At 45.5% G+C, this 15,366-nt stretch overlaps 1 protein-coding gene and 1 non-coding gene across 12 annotated transcripts in view; both read right to left on the minus strand.

Moving 5' to 3' along the window:
* CLPB (ClpB homolog, mitochondrial AAA ATPase chaperonin) overlaps positions 1-12,159 on the minus strand; it is a 165,282-nt gene extending 153,123 nt beyond the window's left edge. For 5 of the 11 annotated variants that reach the window (XR_003900434.1, XR_003900433.1, XR_003900432.1 and 2 more), the window contains exons 1-2: positions 11,623-12,158; positions 8,636-8,687 (exon numbers count right to left, since the gene is read on the minus strand). Coding sequence is in view for 6 of the 11 variants with exons in the window: in XM_029915719.1 (XP_029771579.1) it covers positions 8,636-8,687; positions 11,623-12,022 (452 nt within the window). In the remaining 5 variants the exon portion in view is untranslated. Of the gene's footprint in view, positions 1-8,635; positions 8,688-11,622 lie in introns of those variants that run through there. The other 6 variants (XM_029915722.1, XM_029915721.1, XM_029915718.1 and 3 more) reach the window with 5 other exon arrangements.
* Positions 12,160-14,037: 1,878 nt separating this feature from the next.
* Positions 14,038-14,143, minus strand: LOC115272825. Its single transcript, XR_003900481.1, has one exon. It is a non-coding gene; the product is annotated as a U6 spliceosomal RNA (small nuclear RNA).
* Positions 14,144-15,366: the final 1,223 nt, after the last annotated feature.

Consider the following 15,366-nt stretch of genomic DNA (forward strand, 5'->3'; position numbering starts at 1 on the left):
CCTTATGTTTCTCAACAATCAGAATGGTTGTGATCACGTCAACCTCCCACCCCTTGCTCCCCCACCTGTGTCCCCCACCTCCCTACTCCCCCACCGAATCAGCTACCACTATTGTTAGAATAAAGACATTGTAACATTAGAATAAAGGCTTCTAGCATTTATTCTGGCACCCCCTCCGCGCCGCAGGTGCCTGCCTTTTTCAGTCCTTCACACTTGCCATCGTTCCTCCTTCCACGGGTCTCTGTAAATAAAAGTCCCTTCTGCCGGGAAAGCTCTTCGGCCCTTCTTCACCTAGGTTAGCTCCTCACCCGGGCTCAAGCTTCCTTTGGGAAGCTTTCCCTGACCAGAAGAAATCCGCCAGGAGCTCTAGGATTTTCTTTACCTTCCCTTGTATCATGTGTTACAACTGTAATTTCACATTTGCACAATCAGCATCTGAGTAGGCTTCGACTCCTTGAGGTGATGCCTCTAAGTATTTTTGGCTTACCACTGACCCATCAGGGCGTAGCACAGTGCCAGCACATAGTAGGTACTTCTTGTTGAATAGAAGAGCTAATTCTCCATTTTTATATTATTTTTTCAAAGGGAGGTCAGTCCTCTTTTTACAGTTTTATAACTATAAATAACTCTTAACATTTCCCTAACTCTTTACCATTTACAAAGCACTTCTGCAATGTTCAGTAAATATGTGTTATTTACATGAAAGTAATGAAAAACAGAAATAGTCTGCCATCTATAAAACTCACAGTATTATGGGAGAGAAAGAAAACAGATGACGCATCCCAACAGGGGGTTATAAGTGCTGTCACAGAGGAAGTTCAGGGTGCTATGGGAACCTAAAGGTATTGGGAAGACTACGGTACTTGAAGCCTTCCAGGAAGACATGACACTGATGACTCATCAAAGCAGGAGTACTTTTCCAGCCAAGAGTTCACCTGCCTGGAACTCTCATAAGACCCTGGGAGGGTGGCCTGACAAATATTATCAATAATACTTCATAGCTAAGGCCATCAAAAAAGTTTAGGGACTAAGGCCACACAGCCAAGAACCATTAGGGCCAACACTAGAGGCTCCATCCCAGGACTGGGCTCCCTTTCAGACACATCCCTTGTACCTACAAACCAACCCAATAGGCCTTGGCCATTCTGTGCTCCTCGGCTCGGCCAACCGCCTCACCCTGCTGGGCTTCTATGCAGTTGACTGACTGCTTCCACCTTCCCGCGAAGTTCTGAAAAAGCTGCTAATCCAGTCTTCCCCAATTACCTGCCATCACCAGGGAGAAAGCAAGAACTGTCCACTTGAGTCAGTGTTTCGGTGTGCAGTCTGGACCTTTCCAAAGGGACTGGGTTTACTCTGCAGAGTTGAACACTAGGGACTGTATTTCAAAGTTCTCAGTGGGACCCCCATTAACGTGATTTGGAAACAAAGACTCAAAAAAGGACATTCTATGACATATTAAGGGTCCCAAGGCCAGTTCATAAATGTGTCAGAAGTAGAAGCCAGGTCTTCTCATTCTAAAAATCCTGTATTCTTTCCATTAAACTGCCTTCCAACATCCCAGTATTCAAAATGCCTGTGCACATTACATGCTAGCATTCAAAAAACAGTGTGATAATCTTAAGGTGCTCTCACAATAAGCATCAAATTAGAAGAGTGATACCAGTGAAGCCTTGACCTTTGGTTTAGAATATGACTTTTGTTTCAATCTACTGTAAACCACAGGACATTTAAATAGTTTCTGGTCAAAAGAGCTGGATGTTTTGGTTGCTCTGATGCCATCATTAATATCTTCCCATCTAGCCAAAATGATACAACAATCAATAAACAGACAGCTTCTCTGAGGCCCCGAGACAGCCAAATGTATTTACCAGCCAGGGTTTTTGTTAATTAGATAAAATCCCTGGATCGATGTGCAGAACATTTACCTATGCTGTAGCTGAGCACATTCTGGACACCTTAGCCTGGCACTTGGACAGCAAGTGCCTCGAGCCCCAAGCTGGGGCATCCAGGGACAAGAGCCAAGCCATCAACGTAAAGCTAGAATAAATGTTTTGAGAGCTCTCAAGAAAATCCAACCCTTTCTTCTTTCCTGAATTGCAAACCAAATCAGACATTTTTCCAAAGGCATCTAGTAAACAAGGTTGAGCTGGTATGAACTCCTTTATTTTCTAAAATCATGAAACCAGAAATCAAAACAAGGTAACAAAACAATCTCTAAAGTGATCACTGAGATTATTTTTTTTTGAGAGGCAGCATGGCATATACAGTGGAAAGAGTCAGAGCTCCACTTGAGTATCTCACTAGCATGTTAAATTTAACTTGTTTAAAACCAAAGTCATATTCTTTTCCCCCCCAACCCAGTTCTCCTCTAGCACCTTCACCTCAGTGAATAGCATCTACACAGCTGATTAAGCCAGAAAACTGAAATTCATTCTTTTGTTTTTTTTATGTTTTTTATTTATTTTTGAGAGACACAGACAGTGTGAGCAGGGGAGGGTCAGAGAGAGAGGAGACACAGAACCCAAAGCAGGCTTAAGGCTCTGAGCTGTCTGTCAGCACAGAGCCTGACGCAGGGCTCGAACCCATGAACTGTGAGATCATGACCTGAGCCGAAGTTGGACACTCAACCAACTGAGCCACCCAGGCACCCCTGAAATTCATTCTTAATAATTTCTTCTCCCTAATCAAGGATATCCAATTCTATTCATTCATCCAACATCCACTCATTAGTATGTAGGACATGTCACGCACTGATACTGCTCTAAACACCACCAAGTCCTGTCTAGCTTACTTCCTCCATCTCCACTGTCATCTTAGTCCAAGTCATCACCTGCCATCATCCTCTCTCCTAGACTATTCCAGTCACTTTCATCCAGTCATCCTGCATCCACCATGGACTCTCTATCAATCTACTCTCCAAGGAGCAACCAGATAGATCTTTTAAAATTACAGATCTAGGGACGCCTGGGTGGCTCAGTCGGTTAAGCATCTGACTTCAGCTCAGGTCACAATCTCATGGTCTATGGGTTTGAGCCCTGTATCGAGCTCTGTGCTAAGAACTAGCTCAGAGCCTAGAGCCTGTCTTTGAATTTTGTGTCTCCCTCTCTCTGACCCTCCCCTGCTCATGCTCTTTCTCTCTCTCGCTCTCAAATATAAATAAAACATTTAAAAAATTTTTTTAAATTACAGATCTAGATCATGTCACAATGTCTCTCTTGCACGCATGTACGCGCGCGCGCGCGCGCACACACACACACACACACACACGTTTAAAATTCTACAGCAGTTTCCCAGCAATCTTAGTAAAAATTAAAATCATTACCATGGCCTACAGACTCAGTGTGGTACGGTCCTTGCTTAATTTCCCAGCTTCATTTCATGTCACTCTGTCCTTGCTCTGTAGAGTCCAGTCAGATCGGCTTTCTCTCAATTGCTTGATTTCTTCACATCTGTTCTTGACTCAGGGCCTTTCACCTACTCTTCCCTCCAACTGAATGTTCTTCTGCCTTTCTCTTCATCCTTCCGAGTTCACTTCAATCTCATGTACTCCAATGCTTTTGGAGTACATGATACATACCCTCACCTCCACCCCTTCCAGATTCTAGATTCCCAAGTATCTTATACTTCACTTTTTAATCAAGTCTGAAGATATAATTAGTATACTGTATATAATTCACCCATTAAAAATGTACAACTCAATTGTTTTTATTATACTTAGAGTTGGGCAATCTTGACTACTAACTCCAGGACAGTTTCCTCATCCCCCAGAGAGACTCCGGATCCATTAGCAGTTACTCCCTATTCCCTCCCAACCCCAACCTCTCTGCAGTCCTTGGCAATAACTAATCTACTTTCTGTCTCTATGGATTTGTCTATCCTGGAAATTTTATATAAATTGAATCATATGATATGTGGTCTTTTGTCTGACTTCTTTCAGTTAGCATAATGGTTTCAAAGTTCATTCATGTTATAGCACATAGCAATACTTCATTCTTTTGTACTGATAATATTCTGCTATATAGCTATATCATATTGTATTTGTCCACTCAACCACTGTTGGGTTTTGGGGTTGTTTCACTCTTTGCGCTATTATGAAAAACACTGCTATGAATATTCATGTTCACAGCTTCATTTCTCCGGCGTGTGTGGGCGCGTGTGTGTGTGTGTGTGTATGTGTATATACCTAGGAGTAGACTTCTTGGGTCATCAAATAAGTCTATGTGTAACATAATGGCAACCCTTTTCCAAAGTAGTTACAACATTTCACATCCCCACCAGCAATCTACAAGGGTTCCAACTCTCCACATTCTGACAAACACTTGCTATTATCCTTCTGCTTACAGCCATCCTAATAGGTATGAAGTGCTATCTCATTGTGGTTTTAATTAGCATTTCCCTTATGACTAATGATGTTAAGCATCTATTCATGTGCATATTGAATATTATGTGCTCATTTGAGTATCTTCCTTAAAGAAATGTCTATTCAGATCCTTTGTCCATTTTTAAATTCAGTTATCTTTTTATTGTCCAAAGAGTTCTTCTTTATATATTCTGGATAAAAATCTCTTATCAGATATATGTTTGCAAATATTTTCTTCCATTCTGTGGGAAAGTCTTTTTACCTCCCTGAAGGTGTCCTTTGAACACAAAGTTTTTAATTTTGATGAAGTCTAATTTATTTATTTTCCTTTGGTTTCTTGTGATTTTGCTGCCATATTTAAGATGGCTTTGCCTAACCCAAGGTCAGAAAAATTTATCTGTATATGTTCTAAGCATTTTATAGTTTTAGTTCTTACATTTAGGCTTATGATCCATTGTGAGTAAAGTTTTGTCTATGGGTAAGGTATGGCTCCAACTGCATTTTTCTGAATGTGGATATTGAGTTGTCCCAGCACCATTTGTTGAAAAGACAAACTGCAATTCATCTTGAAGTACATGATTATAACCGCATAATCAGTCACTGACTCCCAGTTAGACTATCAGTACCAAGGGCGTAGGGATTGTGCGAATCTTGTTCACACTGTATCTCCAAGCACTCAGCCCAACGCCTAGCTCCTAAGAAGCACTCACAAACAATGGTCAAATGAAATAGCATTTTGTCATTAATAACTACTCTACAACTCTATGGGTTACAGGTACTATCTTCTCTGTGTTACTCAAGCTTATAAAAGGGAACATGTGCCTAGTTTTGCTGGTTCTCAATTTTGATTCATGTGCTCCATCCTCCCTTGGGAAGGGAGTTAGTGAGCTCCTCCAGGGCAGGAATTGCTTCTCCTTCTTCATGGTGTTGCCACCAACACAAATTCAGCTCAAGGCTGGGCACAGGAGGCAGACTAGACAGATGAACAACTGAGGGACAAATGCACAGTGCCTTCCATGATCAGGTCCCTCCCTCTCTCCAGTCCCTCCTAGTCTCAAACTGCGATCAAATAGCACCAGATAATATATAACCCCCTCTCCCCACCATACACCGTAGGCTGTTTCCTGCCTCAGTGCTATCACTCATATAGCCCCCTTTGCCTGGAATACTTCCCCTTCTGTTTCCTAAGCCCTAATATCCTCCATATTTGAAGCTATTTCCTCTGGGATGCTTTCTCTGCTCTCCCAGGTTGGTAGGAGGCATCTTCTGGGCTCCTGTCTCACAGCAGGACCACACTGTGTTGCCACAGTCTTCCCCAATCACCTGCATTGAGGGCAGGAATCATGCCTTGTCGGGTGTCCCCTGTGCCAAGCAGAGAGCCTGACATATGAGAGGTACTCAGGAAATTTTGTCAAGTGATCAAATGAATCTTGGAAAGGCAGGCAGTCTGAAGTTGAAGGCTGATATCACCAGAGTTCCTTCATTAGAGAACGTTTGGGCTGATGAAAAATGAGTTATGCACAGCAGAGAGGCCCAGCTCCATGCTGGAAGAAGGGAAAAGGGTAGGGGTGTTGTCTTTCACCCAAGTTTGCTCTGAAAGAAATGTGATCTCCACTGGGAGAATAGGAGGCCTCATTTCTCCCAGCCTGGATAACTCCTCACACAGCTCAGCCCCAGCCTGGACAGATGTGCCTTCAGTCTGCTCTGTGCCCTACGTTTCGGGTGAGTGGTTCCTACATCCAGAGTCCAGGCTTGGATACGGGCTGAGCCAAGGAGTAGGACCACCTGCTCATGCTGCTGACAGGTGGGACAGGGGCCCCAAAGGCTTCCACTCTTGAAGAGTCAGAGCTGAACACACTAACAAGGTTTAAGTGCCTTCGGGGAGGAGAAAGGAAATGGCTGCCACGCAGGAAGAAAGGAGGAGGGAAGGAAAGGAAGAGGAAGGGACCCAGCCTCCCTCTGATATAGCCAATGGACTTATGGAAGTAAGACTCTGGACTTTCTGCTTCAAGTCTGCTGAAAAGTCAGTAAAAAGCAACTTCCCCCAATTCTTTTGTGCTGGGAAACAGGGTAAGAGATGTAGGAAACCAGACCTCTCCCTGCCCTGGGGAGGCACACAAATCCAACGGTTTAAGCTGAAGTCTAGCTCACAATCTTCTTAATAGAAAGAACAGAATGGGAGCACCTGGCTAGAGCACAGGACTCTCAATCTCAGGGTCTTAAGTTCAAGCCCCACAGTGGGCATGAAACCTACTTAAAAAAAAATAGATAGTGTTCTATGGATGGCTTAATTAGTTAAGCATCTGACTCTTGACTTCGGCTCAGGTCATGATTTCAGGGTCGTAAGATCAAGCTCTGCATGGGGCTCCTCAGTGTGGAGCCTGTTTAAGATCCTCCCTCCCTCTTCCTCTGCCCTTCCCCCACTCATGCTTGCTCACACATGTGGGTTCTCTCTCTCAAAAAAAAAAAAAAAGAAAAGAAAAAGAAAAAAAGATTGCTGTGCTGAAAAGCAGGGTCTGTGGCTAGCTCATCTCTGATGCCCTCTCTAGGGGTGAAGGGAGACTCTGAGTCACCATAACCAAAAGAGATGAAACAATAGGAGGCAGGAAAAAAGCAGCTGGCAACTGGGGGGGCACACACGAAAGGCCCCTACATATGCTATCCACACAGGCAAGAAGGAATATTCTGCATCACACACACCATGAATCCAATCACTTTCTGCATTCTTTTGGCAGGTGTTTATTGCTATTAGAAAAATGTATATTTGAAGGAGCTAAAATAATCAACACTTGGGGGCTCAATGGGTTAGGGTAAACTCAGCCTTCCCTGGGTGATGGAAAAGTGGATTCACCACACTGATGCTTTGCAAATACACTACCTGCACTGGGTTGCCACAGGAAAGCAGAAGCCTGGCAGCCCTCTGCGGTCACCAACCGGTGATGTGAGGGTCAGCAAAGGCCTGCAAGGAAGGGGCACAGCCAGTTTTCGGCCCCTCACTGCCTTGCATTGCAGCAGAAGGAAGTGAGGCTCATCTGTTTCTGGGGAAATGAATACACCACGCACAGCTGGCAGTTATGAATGGCTCTTATAACAGCAAGCTGACATCTGTGCTTGGTTTTTAAGATGCATCATCGCATGTTTATTAAACTATTGCTCCATCATATTTATTTGGCTACGAAACAACTCCCAGCCCATACTTCCAAAAGTGGTTTATTAAAAACTAAGCCTTGAACATTAATACTCAAAAGCACCCTTGAGAATCAATAATAATGCTGCAGATAAAATGAAAGAGAATCAAAGCAGTAAGTCTTGGTGGGGGCTGCAGCTGACTTTCAACACTTTCTTATACGTTCAGGAAGCTGGAGTGGGGAGGAGCACCAAGAATGTGTGGCACTGGGTAGGGGGACAGCCGCCGCGAACACTACATTTCCTGTCTAAAATGGGCACATGGTAGCAGGGAAGGGGGGTATGCTGTGGCCACCTCACTTTATACAAAAAGGCCAAGATGAGGCCCAGGGTAGGCCACTAGTTTCACCAGGAAGAAAACCTCTGCCCCTACCAACAGCCCCATGCTGATGCCCTATGCTGAGCCGGGTCTGAGCATCTATCGTGGACACAGACTGCCCGGTCCTGGCAGCAGGCTGAGCCCCTAGCTGTGTCCTATCCCTGCCCACGAACAAACCTGAACTCCAACCTGCCAGTGGTCCTAAAGGGCACAGCTGAGCCAGGCAGACTGGAAGAGTGCAGTCTGCCCCCGAGCAGGAGCCCAGCATGTACACTCCAGCCCTGCAGGCAGACTTTTCTAATGCCAGAAGACCTGGCAGAAAAGTCTCTTCCAGTTCCCTCCCAAATCTCCAAACTTTCGCATGGGTGCACCCCACCCAGGCAACAAACAATAACACATGGCCAATTCCACAAAGATGTAAGAACGAATTCGAAGATTCACTAAAGGACGCACAGGATGTGGACTCTAAACCGTGCCCTGTGGAACAGATCAAACAAAACAGTGGAAGGATCCAGAGATGTTTGGGGTTAAAAAAAAAAAAGTGAGAGAGAGAGAGAGAGAGAGAGAGAGAGAGACAGGGCTGACTCCCTACCTTAAAATATTTAAGGGTTGACCTGGGCCAAGGGAGCCCAGGTGACTGTGACCATAGGGAAGTCACAGGGTCACTTCCCAAATTACTGTGCAGATTTCCTCCAAGGCACTGGAGGAAGGGGTTCACCCGGCTGAGGCCCTCTTGTCGGGGAGAGCAAGTCCTGGGGTTCAACACTTACCTGCTGACTTCTTGGACATTGTTGGTACGAGCAGCTTCCATCAGGGCTGCATCTGAAAAGAAAGGGGGCACTGGTCAGATCCTGAGCCCGGACCTACCCTCAGAGCTGCATGGCGGGCCCAGTAAAACAACAAATGGAAGAACTTCAAAAACACGGGCTTTAACAAGGGAAATGATGCCAAGGTATATAAAGAGAAAGCTAACCGTCCCTTGTCCATATGGTATCCATGATGAACTTGTCTTCCACATCCCGCATGGAACCCGAACTTGTAACTCGTCTCACCATACAGGTGGTTCAGGTAAAGTGCTAGCAACTATGTGTTGCCTATGGCACATGCATGATGTGTGAATCCCTTCACTTTTCATTAGCTAGAAAGCTCTAATGTTCCAGGTGGCTGTCACTGTTATTAATCATCCCCCCTTCCTGGCCCCACTTCCACCCCCAACTCCAATTTCTCAGCCTAGTTTTGAATCTCATGTCACAAGTCACCAACCCACCAGGAACAGAATGGGAACAGGCAAGGGTGTGGCCTCCTCTGAGAGTCAAGAGCCTTGATCAGGAGTCAGGAGGCCTGGCTCCAACAGTCTGCCCCCTACTCCTGTGCTGTGGCAATCCCTTTTCCTTCTCAACCCCTGCTTCCAGGACCATAAAGTAAAGGCAATAATCCTTGCCCTGACAGCCTCACAGGGATGCTGAGGATATGAAATGACTGTCAAAAAAATCTACAAACTCCGTGGTGCCAAGATCAGCAAAAGGAGACCCAAAGCAGAGGGTTCCAATCCCTTAGGAACCACCTAGCAGAAAAGCAACCCTAAGCTAAGGCCTGGGGTGGCCAGTGCAGCTGGCAGGCTACTGGCACCACCTTGTGGCCAAAACAAAATTGCCTGACTCAGAAAAAAAAAAACAGCAGAGGCACCACTTTTTCAGTCAATACCAAGTGCTCATGGAGCCCTACGTGCCCAGCATGGTTCTGAGCTCCACTGTTCAACAGTGGAAAGACTCACAGCCACCCCTGCCTCAGGGAGTTCTCTGTCCAGCCAAGAGATTCACCCAGTGAAACACTGAGGAGGCACTGCAGTAGGATGGGAAGAGCAGGATCTGGAGACAAACAAACATGGGCTCCTGTCCCAATTCTGCCACTTGCCACATGACCTGGCCAACTCAACTAGCCTCCTGAGCCTCAGTTTCCTAATCTGTACAGCAGTGATATGGAAGCCACCTTAACATGAATATGCAAACCAGATCCGTGGTTCAAACATTAGTGTCTGCATCCCACCTGCCAGCCGAGAATCTAGGGTCAGGTCTTTCCTGGTTATCTTCCCCAGTGGTTCTCCAAGCACACATCCAGGGATGCTCGGTCAGCCCTCAGCTGGAAGGAGAACAAAACTCCCTCAGAGATTACTGCATCCACTCGTTCCTCACTCTGCAGAAAGAAGTGGCTTCTGCAAGGTCACAGGAGGAACTAAGAATGAGCTGAGAACCAGGACCTCCTGGCTCCTAAAGGGTACAGTTCCTGAGCTTATAACTCCAAATCAGGGTACAGGGTAGGCTAGCAAAGTCTGAAGGGTTAGAAATGATCATGGTTTTGGTCATTACCTATGTAAATAGACAGAGTCTATTCTGAAGCCTCCAAGAAATTCTAAGGCAAGAAGACCTTGGACACCTCCCCCAACCCATCTAAACATACTGGCCTCAGGACATTCCCTGCTCATGAACTTTCCATGGCTCTCCACTGCCTACAGGAGAAATTCCAAATCCTCCAAACCCTCCTGATACCCAGGCCCCACTCCATCTGCTCTCACCTTATTCCAAAGACACCCTGTCCTCCAACCTGGCCGGCTACTCTGCTAAACCCCTAAACACATGAAGCGGACCTGTGACTCCCATATCCGTGAAGCCTTTGCATGAAACAGAATCCAACTCAAGATATATTTACTGAGTACCAACTAAGTTCCAGATGCTATGGTGGACAAACAACGTGGAAGCATTAGGGAAAGGGTCTGGTACCAACCTGACAAAAAGAGAAGCTGCATTCCTTGCTCTCATGGAGCTCACAATATCACTTTCCTTTTCATCTCTTGCCTCATCCTTCAGAACTCAAGTTCAAATTCCCCATCCTCCAGGGGTCTCCAATCTTCCAGGAATGCTTTCCTCCTTACTGGCCCTCTAATCCCCCAACAACACGCTGTCAGATCACTCACCAGACCCACAGGTCTAACTGCTGCACTGACTCCTTAACTGATTTTGTTAGGAGTTCCAAACCTCCCAAAATTGGACTCACAGAGGGTATTAAAAAAAAAAAAAAAAAGCTCAAAGTTATAGAATTATAACATGCCTAATCCTCCAACCAACTGCTTTGCCTGGAAAGATCCCCTCACACCTGAGACCAGGCACAGCAAAACCCCCAGGAGTCTGTTGGGCAGACCCAGGCTGCTGAACCCTAAGAGTCAAAATAATGCACTGTAAGAGTAATGAAAAATCAATCTTTACTGTGTAAGGGAGAAAATGAAGCCAGAGAGAAGCAAGGGGTAAGCAGTGGCAAAGCTGGCATTGAAACCAAGTCTCTACTTCCTTTCTTAGGCCACCTGAGGGAGGAAACTTCTCTAAATTACTCAGTGGTTGCCGTTAGAACACCCCGTGGTTTCCTGGAGGCCTCTTAAGAGAGGAATTGGACCAGGCAAAATACTAGCACGTAGAAGGTCCGTTCTCTAATTTTACATGTTTTGTCCAATGCAACCATTGTACAGATGGACAAGGTAATGCCCAAAGAATGGAGTTGACCTACGATGGGAAGTTATACAACTCAAAGGCAACTGAACTCTCCAGTTCACCACCCTGCCCCAGTAACCAGATGATGTCTGGGTTCCTTCAAGATTTAAGCTCTGCTGGTCTAAACCTATAAATCAACACCCATCCTCGAAAGATACGGAGTCAGGACACTCCTCCCGCCCCTGCCTTCCTCGAACCCAGACTGCCCCGATAATCACCCTTGTTGGAGGGGCTCTTGCTGTAACAGTGAACCACTAGCGCTGTGGCCAGGGCCCACATGCTCAGTCCAGCCCTGTTGGGGACTCCGTTCCAGCTGTCCCGTTCCGGGGGTGAGTCTTCTGGGCCAGGAAGGCGTTCCCATGTTGCGGCTAAGAGGCACTGGGTCTCGGTGCATTCTTCCTGGCGCCCCCAGGTGGCTGCCCCTCTTCGGGTGAGGAAGGCCGGCGATGTTGCAGGGCGCCCCCCGACGGCCGCCCTCAGCCACTGCGGCTCCCCGCGGCCCGCGGTGGTCACAGTCTGGCCAGAGGCACTTCCATGTCTCCGGAGTGATGGGGACCTAAGCAGCCGGAAGAGCCGTGGCGCCGGCGCTGTTCTCCTCAATACCAGGGACCCCAGCATCGTGACAGCTGCTTGGCTAACCCCCTGGTGCCGGCCCCTGTGCTGGCCGTGTCCAACATGGCTGCCGGGACGCGTTCGAAGACGCCGCGAACGCGGTGGAATTCCGCACTACTTCACGGGAGTGGTAGTCCACAGCCTTAAATTTTTCCGCAGCTGGAGAATAAATAAACTACACTTCCCAGAAAGCTGTGGAACTCGCGTCACAATGACTACGAACATAGAGGAGCCTGGGGCATGTTGGGAAATGGAGTTCGAGTGAGGGGGCGGGGTAAGAAGGGCAATGCCTCGGTGGGAAGTGTGTATTAAAGTTAAGGTTCGAATCCCAAATCTCTCTGCCAAGTTTAGTTAAAATATGCGACGTAGTTTTGACTACTCTAAATTAAATAGGGATCTTCAGCAGAAACCTATTATGAAACGGATGCTTATTTCTCTTTAAAGCCTGGTACAACTTTTCAAAAAGATGTCTAGGGTAACTTGTGCACCTGTATTATTTTCTTTATTTTCCTACACAGACTTCCTTTCAGTTGAAAAGCTAATTCCTAGTCTTGCTGTCTTACTTAAAAGGGTTTGCATCTCATGGCGGCTGCGAGCCATGAGATGAGCTGAGCAAAGAATGTTTTTCCTGTCTACAAGAAATGGAATTTGGGCTCAGAGGTTCAAAAAATTGTTAATAAATCAATAAATAACTCTCAGGTCTTTTAACTCGGAGCCCAATACCTGCACCCCCATTTCTTCCCCTTTCTTCTAGACTCTACACAGAGGCAGGCAAAGGAGGAAGCTCCTTTTTCATGCCAGTCCCGTCTCTTACACCTGCATTTCCTTTAAGTCTCTGCTCACACTTCACATTATCAGAGCCTTCTCTGACTATTCAAAATAGCAATCCTTTCCCCTCACACCCGCCATCTTGCCTGCTTCTTCTTCACAGTACTTATTACCACCTGACATACTGAAAATTTTGTTTTGTTCATTGTCTTTCTGTGGTAGAACGGGAGCCCCAGGAAACAGGGACTATTTTTTCTCTTTTACATTACTAGCACCCAGGACGATGTCTGGAACAAGAAGAGCTACTCAATAAATACTTGTTCAGTAGAAGGATTACTCCCACATTATCATGACAAAATGAATATAAAGCTTTGGAGTGCAGGCAGACCTGGATTTCAATTTTGACTCTTGCATTTACATGAGTGACCTTGGACAAACTCCCTTACCTTTCTCATTGTTAATTTCCTCATTATCAAAGGTAACACCACCGACCTTCAAGAGGATTGACTGTACTGGGGCACCGGGGTGGTTCAATAGGTTGAGTGTACTTCAAGCTCAAGCATGATCTTAATGGTTTCTGAGTTTGAGCCCTGCACCCAGCGTTGGGCTCTCTGCTGTCAGTATGGAGCCTGCTTCAGATCCTCTCTCCCCTCCACCTCTGCACCTCTCCCACTCTGCACCTCTCCCACTTGCTCTCAAAAAATAAAAACAAACAAAAAAAAATTTTTTTTTAAAGAGGATTGCTTGTATTAAATGAGATAATATGTAGACCCCCACTGTCCCTGGCTCACATTAGTTCTTCAAGAAACGGCACCCGGCATTGTTTTCCCCACTCTAGGGGTACATTGGATTCCCTCCTCTAAACGTCCTTCTTTTTGAAATTTTTATTTAAATTCCAGTTAGTTACCATACGGGGTAATATTAGTTTCAGGTGTAGAACACAGTAATATGACACCTCATACAACACCCAGCGCCCATCTCAGCAAGCGCACACTTAATCCCGTCACCTATTTTCCCATCCCTCCACCCACCTCCCCTGTGGTAACCATCAGTTTGTTTTCTATAGTTAAGAGTCTTGTTTCTTGATTTGCCTCCCTCTCTTCCTCCTCCTCCCTTTATTTGTTTTGTTTCTTAAATTCTTCATATGGTATACTATCAATGTGGTACTTGTCTTTCTCTGACTTATTTTGCTTAGCATAATACTCTCTAGTTCCATCCATCCAGGTCACTGCATATGGCAAAATTTCATTCTTAAAAGTATGGAACACTCATAAATCTGCATGTCACCCTTGCCCAGGGGCCATGCTAATCCTCTCTATATTGTTCCAATTTTAGTATATGTGCTGCCAAAGTGAGCACTTTACTCTCAACTTCTTGAGGGCAGAAATGGAATTTCTCATTTCTGCATCTTTAGTAAGGCACTCAGCAAATAGCAGTTAAATGAAGGAGCCTGCTTGGGATTCTTTCTCCCTCTCTCTGTTCCTCCCCTCTTGCTCTCTCCCTCTCTCTCAAAACAAATAAAACTAAACTTTAAAAAAAAAAAAAAAGCATTTTGACCTTCTTATTTTAAGAGATTCTTAGCATATCCTGTCTTATTAGCCACTCTACTCACTGGAACAGCTTCACCCTCCCTGTATTCTTAGAATACTTGTGCTTCCCGACTCAGGATTGGTCTCAGCCAGAAGAGCACTCTCTGCACTCCCATCACCAGGTGGGTCACAAGCGGTGTAAGTATGCAGCGCTCAGCCCCTCCTTACAACAGAGACCTTCGGTTTACTGCGCAACTTGCAATCACGGGGTAATTCTCAAAGCATTGCCCCATTGATTCCCTCATCTGATTTTCACAAATAACATCCATGAGGGGAACGAGGCAGGGTTGAAGAAAACCTAAAGTAACTTAAAAAATAACTAGAGTAGGAAAGCTTTCTGGGTGTGACACAAAACTCAGAACCCACAGCAGAAAGTTTAGATCTATTTGACTATACAAAAACGTAATTCTGATGGGAAAACAGCAAAAACACTGAAAAATATAAATGACAATATGTGGAAAAAATACATTTGCACCATAGCGATGAAGAGCTAAGTAATACAGAAAACTCCTATAAAATATGCAAAAAGCCTACCATCCAAGAGATAAATGGACAAGGGCAATGCCTATGCTAGCTTATGTCGTGCCTTTATCTAAAGTAAAAAAAGTCTCCCTGAGGATGACTTAGCTCAGGTCATGATATCACAAAGCGGGGCTCCGTGCTGGATGTGGAGCCTGCTTAAGATTCTCTCTCTCTCCTTCTGCCCCTCCCATGCTCCTGCTCTGTGCATGCACGTGCACTCTGTCTCAAAGAAAAGAAATGAAAAAGAAAGAAAAGAAAAGAAAAAGAAAAAAAAAGAAAGGGAAGGAAAGGAAAGGAGAAGAGGAGAGAAGAGAAGAGAAGAAGAGAAAAGAAAAGAAAAGAAAAAGCCTGGGCAGTGTGCACAATGAGGTGAAGAGCACACTGCCAGATTTTGGCTTCCACTTTCATGGACTGCATAGCCAAACTTAGTAGACTTAGCAAAGGACTTGACCAAAGAGCTCCCAAGAATTA

This window comes from Suricata suricatta, chromosome 11 (genome assembly GCF_006229205.1).
Source record: "Suricata suricatta isolate VVHF042 chromosome 11, meerkat_22Aug2017_6uvM2_HiC, whole genome shotgun sequence".
Taxonomy (NCBI): Eukaryota; Metazoa; Chordata; class Mammalia; order Carnivora; family Herpestidae; genus Suricata; species Suricata suricatta.